The sequence below is a fragment of the Megalobrama amblycephala genome, linkage group LG17 (genome assembly GCF_018812025.1).
Source record: "Megalobrama amblycephala isolate DHTTF-2021 linkage group LG17, ASM1881202v1, whole genome shotgun sequence".
Lineage (NCBI taxonomy): Eukaryota > Metazoa > Chordata > Actinopteri > Cypriniformes > Xenocyprididae > Megalobrama > Megalobrama amblycephala.
In genome coordinates this window covers 11,311,831-11,320,109 of record NC_063060.1, presented here as the reverse complement: position 1 = coordinate 11,320,109, position 8,279 = coordinate 11,311,831, and the positions used below count along the sequence as shown (strand labels likewise).

Genomic DNA, 8,279 nt, shown 5'->3' with positions numbered 1-8,279 from the left:
CAGAAACACAAGTAGGATGTCATCTTTAAAAAGACGCGAATCTACTTGTGTAAGCTCTTTCAGGGACTTTACTCTTTTAAAAGTGCTGAAGCACGCAGGGGAACGGCCGCCGCAACACAGACAGGGATTGTGTGCAGCCTGTCGTGTGCTCTCTCTCTCTCTTTGAAGGCGCTCACTCTTACCAGCCGTAAAAACGGCTTTTCAGCGCTCAAAAGCGCACCGTACCGGCCGTGAGAACAGCCTTCCGACGCTGTCAAAACAGCTATTTGCTCAAAAACGGCAAACGAAACAAAAACAGAAAAAGAGAGGACTTCAACCCCGCTGCTGTGCTGTTCGCCTGCACTCGGAAAAAAAGAGAAGTTCAACCAAAAAGCTTGACTCGTCTTCTAGCAGACACTCGCTTGCAGAGAACAGGAACAAACACCGTTCGGCTCCGAAGCGAAAAGCTGAAAATGCAACGCACCTGCTGCTCATTATATACCCGCGATGCGAGGCGAGCAGCTGATGCATATGATTGCATGACAATGTGCATTGGCTCGTTGTAGTTACACTCGAAGAAGATTGGCCTCTCTAGCGAGATTCCTATTCGTCGGTCTGTCCGACGTACGTCGAACATGACCGACTGAATGGGAACCCAATTATCTTTTTTTGAAGCTTGTAAAAAAAACTAATTTTTGACACTGATTAGAGGAAGCTGTAGATCAATAATGTTCAAAATTGTTTTATCTCCTGTAAATCAGAGTGCCTTGCCAGGTTTACGTATAGCAGAAACAAATTCTGCACAAACCGAGCTTTTCTGCAGAGCAAAAGTTGCCAAGGTTTTTGAGCTCATATAATAAAAGCCCTTCTTTATTTAGCATAAAATTTTTTACAGAAACTCAGGATTTTAATGACTAAATTGCTTCAATTTTAATATTTTAATCTTGCTCTTATGATCTGAATCAAAATCCCTTTCAAGAATTTAGACAAATGTACAAATGTAGGCTGATGCTGAAACTGAAGCAGGATTCGGTGGCCGGAATTCCTGGTACAGCAGGGAGCGGGTAGAGGCACGGACCTCGTCATGTGTCGTAGCTCGAACATTGTAGTTGCCGTTGGTGGGGTCCTGAAATTAAAAATTTATAATATTTTACTGTGACGCACTAGTTGGCGTATGTGTCAGGTTTATATACACTGTATAGTTGTGTGGAAACCTCTGTGTATAGACAGAAGGCTCTTCTGCTCACTAAGGCTGCATTTATTTGATCAAAAATACAGTAAAAACAATAATACTGTGAAATATTATTACAATTTAAAATAACTGTTTTCTATTTGAATATATTTTAAAAAGTAATTTATTCCTGTGATGCAAAGCTGAATTGTCAGCATCATTAATCCAGTGTCACATGATCCTTTAGAAATCATTCTAACATGCTGATTTGGTGCTTAAGAAACATTTCTTTTTTTATCAATGTTGAAAACACTTATGCTGCTTAATATTTTTTGTGAAGCCCATGATACATTTTTCCGGGATTCTTTCATGAATACAAATTTCAAAAGAACAGCATTTATTTGAAATAGACATTTTTTTTATTTTTTTATTTATTGTCTAGTAAAACATTTTGGACCCTTGCTATAATACTTTCTCTATTTTTGCACCATTAGCATCAGTAAAATTAACTTACTTCACATTGTCTTTGCATAATTAACTGGCACAATAAATAGTAAACTAGAATTGCACACTTTACCTTTAAGTGTATCATTCATGTCTATATGCACCTGCTCTGTTTCTCACCTTGGGCTCATACTCCTCCACCTTGGCTTCCAGCGTGTCGCTCTGGAGGTCTTGCTTCAGGTCCATGTCATCTTTGAAGGGCTGGGTGGAGGGAGAGAGGGAGACAGAGGGAAGAAACTAAACCATCAAACGACAAAACACACACACGGAGAGAGGGAGGAAGAGAAGGAGAGAGAGAGGGAGGAAAACAGGATATCAGTTTTATCAGAATTGGTGAAGAACAGATGTCCTTTAGTTTGTGGTGGCAAGAAAGTCTTTCTCCATCAGTCATCCTTTTTATTTATCTCTTTTACAGTTGTGGATCAAATTAAGCAGAAATGGCCCAGCAATCCTAAACTCCTCAATTAAGTACAGATTTCATATACTGCAACAGTTCAAAAGTTTGAGTTCAGTAAGATTTTTCAGTATTTTTTTTTTTTTATTGAAAAAAATTAATAATTTCATTCAGCAAGATGCATTAAATTAATCAATTTATTATAAAACAATTCATGTTACAAAAGGTTTATATTTCAAATAAATTCTGTTCTTTTGAACTTTCTATACATCAAAGAATATATCAGTTTCCACAAAAAATATTACAACTGTTTTCAATGTTGATAATAATAATAAATATTGAATCAGCATATTAGAATGATTTCTGAAGGATCATGTGACACTGAAGACTGGAGTAATGATGCTGAAAATTTAGCCATCACAAGAATAAATTGAATTTTAAAATATATTCAAATGGAAAACTGTTATTTTAAATTGTTTGAAAATTTCACAATATTATAATACATTATTATTACATAATATTTTACTGTAGCATATAAGAGACTTCTTTAAAAAACATAAAAATAAAAACTACCAATCCCAAACTTTGCCATGTTTGTGAAGTAACCAAACTCTGTCGCCCACAACCTTTTTTTGAAGCGATTTAGGAGTCTCTATTTGATTATATTTTATAGCAACGAAATAGTATGTCAGACTTAGTTTAAATGGTGTTAAATCACACAGCCTGACAGTCTAGTTTATGCTATAGATACTCACAGAATACATAGCCTTTACCATTTGCGTGGCTGTGGAAGCGCTGGCTGCCTCTTCCTCAAGACTGTGAGTCTCCTTGTTGACCATTTCCACCTTAATGTCTGGGTTCAGCATCACTCCACGACGACCTGGAAACATAATAGATCACTGACACAATGCCTTGCATCATGTTTCATCAATGAAATGACTTAAAGGTGCTAAAGAGGATCTTTTCGTCGAAGTTACTGGAGCGCGCAGCCGCGCACGTCTCGCACAAGGAACGTCATGGCAGTGATTGACAAGCCAGAGGGCCAATCAAAGTGTTCATTATGCAGCATGTCTAATTGCGTAAGTACAGTGTTTATTTGGATATTTACATTTGATTCTGAATGAGTTTCATAGTGCTCCGTGGCTAAAGCTAACATTACACACATTGTTGGAGAGATTTATAAAGAATGAAGTTGTTTTTATGAATTATATAGACTGCAAGTGTTTAAAAATGAAAATAGCGACGGCTCTTGTCTCCGTGAATACATTAAGAAATGATGGTAACTTTAACCAAATTTAACAGTACATTAGCAACATGCTAACGAAACATTTAGAAAGACAATTTACAAATATCACTAAAAATATCATGATATCATGGATCATGTCAGTTATTATTGCTCCATCTACCATTTTTCGCTATTGTTCTTGCTTGCTTACCTAGTCTGATGATTCAGCTGTGCACATCCAGACGTTAATACTGGCTGCCCTTGTCTAATGCCTTGAACATGGGCTGGTATATGCAAATATTGGGGGCGTATATATTAATGATCCCGACTGTTACGTAACAGTCTGTGTTATGTTGAGATTTGCCTGTTTATCGGAGGTCTTTTAAACAAATGAGATTTATATAAGAAGGAGGAAACAATAATGTTTGAGACTCACTGTATGTCAGTTCAACTATGCCAAAGTAAATTCAATTTTTAATTCTAGGGCACCTTTAATGCTTCCATTAAATCACAGTAGTTAATAGGCATTGGTCTGAAAGCAAGATTATGATCTCAGGCATTTTATTGTTACCTAGTATTTGATATTAGCCGACATAAACTTTTCAATGAAAAACAAAAAGCATAAATTATTTTTGTGTAAAGAAGGTTAATCTATCAAAGCCTGTACAGAATTTTGTTCAGTCACTTTTGTCAAATGCTCAATACTGAATTGTGTCTGGACTTTTAGGTCAAACATAAATTAAAAGAAGTTTATAAACTATTTTCATAAATATAAATGCATATGAATATAAATACTTCCCAATTCAAATATCTCACTTTTAATATCTCAGGGAAGTATGTGCATTATTTCATTGTCATGACCATAATTTATAATGAAAAAAGGCACAATAAAAAATAAATTAATGGTCCTAAAAATAGACTTATTTTTGAAAATAATAAATAAATATATGTATATATTATTATATGGTTTAAAAATATAATTTCCTAGACATGTTCTTGACAGGCCTTTTTTCTGTTTTTTTTCTTCTGTTTTCTAGCCACACGGGGGAACCAAACTACAATCAAGCATCATCTACTAATTTGACTTCCAGAGCTTTGCCTTTTAATGCACATGACGATTTATTTTCTTGAAATCTGAACCCCAGTGATAAATTGGACAAATTCATCACAAACAAATGAACATGAAACACAGATGCACACACAGAGCCACACACATATACACAGTGTACTCACTGCCTTTGCGTTGTCGATACAGATAGAATATCAGAGCAAACAGGAGGAGCAGAAGCAAAATGGAAGATCCAACAGATCCACCTGCTATCACACCTACAGACACTATATCTGAGAGAGAGAGACAGGTATAAAACATACAGACACTTTACCTGAGAGAGAGAGACAGGTATTAAACACAGACACTTAAATACTATGTCTAAGACAAAGACACAGATATAATATCTATTGCCACAGAGGGACAGGGATTATACCAACGTATGCTATACAAATGAGACAGACATGCATAATACCTACAGACACTATGTCTGAGAGAGAACAAAAGATGCTGAGACAGAAAGACAGCAAAATACCTACAGATGCTATACGAGAGAGAGAAAGGCGTAATTATGGCGGCATTTTAATGCCATTAATGACGGAGCGCACAATTGATGCTTGCGCGCGCAGTAAATCACTTCCGCGAGAGGATAACAGATCTGCACGCGAGGAAACGGAGCCCGCGAGCTCATTTTAAATCCGCGCGCGCGCATGACATCTCCTCTGCGCGCAGATCAAGCCCTCGCGTGCTCGGACAAGACTCGCAGCACGCGCGTCATCATTCCCCACACTCGCGCTCAATCTTCTATTTCGCTCGCGCGAACACTTTTGATTTTTGTCAGTCGTGGGGCGGGACTTTACTTATTTCAGTGTAAGCTCAAATGTCATTGGTCAATTCAGTTTTTCCAGAAGTCTGTTTTGATTGGACGTCTGTTGTAAAACGATTAGACATGGCTTCATCAATGGACCAGATGCAAGTGAGTTAAACTTTATTTATTAACTGATTGATTGCATTATTATTATAATATGGCCTACCATATACATTAACTTGATTTATTATTATTTTTATGGAGCTGTAGCTGCTGGGGAAATAAGAGAACACATTTTATATTTGCTGTAGTTCACCGCTACATTACCACTATACTTCCACTAAAAGTATCTGTTTACCCAGCCAAAATTATATCAGTTCTGAGAACTACAGAAATGTCAAAAGTGTCAATTAAATAGTTGTAACTATGATTCTAAATCCAGAATTGCTTCATGTGGCTTTGGATGAAAGATACATCACTTGTTCATATCAGCAAGAGTTGTTGTGTAAGCTTTTTGTTATCATTCTTTGTCAGTTTAATATATTATCAGGTTAATATATTTTCCATTAAATACAGTATAAAATGGTTTCAGCATTTCACTCTGTTGAAAGGTTGCAGTTAAAGTTAAGATACAGTACACAGTATGAATGATCATACCCCCGAAACCCAATTTAGAAATCTTTATATCTAAGACATATTTCGTTTTTTTGTTGTTGTTTTTGTATACTATCATGGGTAAACAGATACTGTTTAGTGGAAGTATATAATGTAGCGGGGAACTACTATGTGTTCTCATTTTTCCCCAGCAGCTACAGCTCCATAAAAATAATAAATCAAGTTAATATAGTATCTATCTAATAAGGACATATAATAATAATAATGCAATCAATCAGTCAATAAAAGTTTAACTCACTTGCATAGTAATAGTAAATACTATAGTGTTTTGGACCATACTATAGTAAAGTGTAGTATACTGTATACATTATACTATTTACAACACTTTGTTAATGAATGCTTCAGTATACAGTATATTAACTATGATGAACTGATAAACTGTAATAAATACTGTATAGGCTACTTTAGTTTTTACTACAGTAAACTTTAGTGTATATTGTAGTAATATACCCTATAGTTGTAGAAAACTATAGTATTTGGGTAATTTGTTTATATTACCCTCAACAACTATAGAATTACCACAGCAAATAAAAGTACTATACTATACTATGGTTCAAAAACACTATAGTATTTACTATAAATTACTATAGTATTTTTTTCATCTGGTCCAAGCCATGTCTAATCATTTTACAACAGGCGTCCAATCAAAACAGACTTCTGGAAAAACTGAATTGACCAATGACATTTGAGGTTACACTGAAATAAGTAAAGTCCCACCCCACGACTGACAAAAATCAAAAGTGTTCGCGCGAGCGAAATAGAAGATTGAGCGCGAGTGTGGGGAATGATGACGCGCGTGCTGCGAATCTTGTCCGAGCACGCGAGGGCTTGATCTGCGCGCAGAGGAGATGTCATGCGCGCGCGCGGGTTTAAAATGAGCTTGCGGGCTCCCGTTTCCTCGCGTGCAGATCTGTTATCCTCTCGCGGAAGTGATTTACTGCGCGCGCAAGCATCAATTGTGCGCTCGGTCATTAATGGCATTAAAATGCCGCCATACATAATATCTACAGATGCTACATCTAAAAGAAAAGAGACAGGTATTATATCTATAGGCATTTTAATTAAGAGAAAGACACCAACAGACACAGTGTCTGAGAGAAAGACGTACTGTATGGATTCTATATTTGAGAGAAAGACACCTACAAACACTATATGAGATAGACAGGTATTATATCTACAGGAGTTATACTGTATAGCTGTGAGAAAGACACCTACAGACACTATATCAGAGAGAGTGCTTTAATATTTGATATTTTATTCTATTATATTGATGTTTTTTTTATTATTATTATTATTATTGTTACATACACTATATTGTCAAAAGTATTGGGACACCCCTCCAAATCATTGAATTCAGGTGTTCCAATCACTTCCATGGCCACAGGTGAATAAAATCAAGCACCTAGACATGCAGACTGCTTCTGCAAACATTTGTGAAAGAATTGGTTGCTCTCAGGAGCTCAAGCATGGTACCGTGATAGCTTGTCACCTGTGCAATAAGTCCATTCGTGAAATTTCCTCACTACTAAATATTCCACGGTCAACTGTTAGTGGTATCATAACAAAATGGAAGCAATTGGGAACAACAGCAACTCAACCACGAAGTGGTAGGCCATGTAAAATCACAGAGCGGGGTCAGCGCATGCTGAGGAGCACAGTGTGCAGAAGTCACCAACTTTCTGCAGAGTCAATAGATACAGACCTCCAAACTTAGTGTGGCCTTCAGATTAGCTCAAGAACAGTGTGTAGAGAGCTTCAAGGAATGGGTTTCCATGGCCGAGCAGCTGCATCCAAACCTTACATCACCGAGTACAATGCAAAGCGTCGGATGCAGTGGTATAAAGCACGCAGCCACTGGACTCTAGAGCAGAGACGTGTTCTCTGGAGTGACGAATCACGCTTCTCTGTCTGGCAATCTGATGGACGAGTCTGGGTTTGGCAGTTGCCAGGAGAACAGTACTTGCCTGACTGCATTGTGCCAAGTGTAAAGTTTGGTGGGGGGGGATTATGGTGTGGGGTTGTTTTTCAGGGGTTGGGCTTGGCCCCTTAGTTCCAGTGAAAGGAACTCTTAATGCTTCAGCATACCAAGACATTTTGGACAATTTCATGCTCCCAACTTTGTGGGAACAGTTTGGGGATGGCCCCTTCCTGTTCCAACATGACTGCGCAAAGCAAGGTCCATAAAGACATGGATGAGCGAGTTTGGTGTGGAGGAACTTGACTGGCCTGCACAGAGTCCAGACCTCAACCCAACAGAACACCTTTGGGCTGAATTAGAGCGGAGACTGCGAGCCAGGCCTTCTCGCCAACATTACTGCCTGACCTCACGAATATGCTTCTAGAAGAATGGTCAAAAATTCCCATAAACACAATCCTAAACCTCGTGGAAAGCCTTCCCAGAGGAGTTGAAGCTGTTATAGCTGCAAAGGGTGGGCCAACTCCATGTTACAGTTTTTTTCAATTGCTAACATACTT

General features: G+C 37.6%; 1 protein-coding gene across 4 annotated transcripts; it reads right to left on the bottom strand.

The window, feature by feature from the left end:
* Positions 1 to 814: 814 nt before the first annotated feature.
* LOC125250946 (kin of IRRE-like protein 1) lies at positions 815 to 5,198 on the bottom strand. Of its 4 annotated transcripts, none has more exons than XM_048163789.1 (5): positions 4,861 to 5,198; positions 4,507 to 4,614; positions 2,804 to 2,928; positions 1,775 to 1,891; positions 815 to 1,105 (listed from the first exon to the last, which is right to left on the bottom strand). In XM_048163789.1, exons 3-5 carry the CDS (start codon positions 2,912 to 2,914, stop codon positions 962 to 964), a joined length of 372 nt encoding a protein of 123 aa, XP_048019746.1. In that variant the 5' UTR covers positions 2,915 to 2,928; positions 4,507 to 4,614; positions 4,861 to 5,198; the 3' UTR covers positions 815 to 961. The 4 variants fall into 4 exon arrangements, with proteins under 4 accessions (XP_048019746.1, XP_048019748.1, XP_048019747.1 ...); XM_048163791.1 differs by having other exon boundaries at positions 1,775 to 1,855; XM_048163790.1 differs by having other exon boundaries at positions 2,822 to 2,928.
* Between the last annotated feature and the right edge of the window lie 3,081 nt (positions 5,199 to 8,279).

Excerpts from the sequence above, each read along its gene's own strand:
- LOC125250946 (XM_048163789.1), bottom strand. The coding sequence starts at position 2,914 with ATGCTGAACCCAGACATTAAGGTGGAAATGGTCAACAAGGAGACTCAC. Across the intron at positions 1,892-2,803 it reads TGGTAAAGGCTATGTATTCT|TTTCTTCCCTCTGTCTCCCT; the intron begins GTGAGTATCTAT and ends TTGATGGTTTAG. Across the intron at positions 1,106-1,774 it reads TGGAGGAGTATGAGCCCAAG|GACCCCACCAACGGCAACTA; the intron begins GTGAGAAACAGA and ends TTTTAATTTCAG.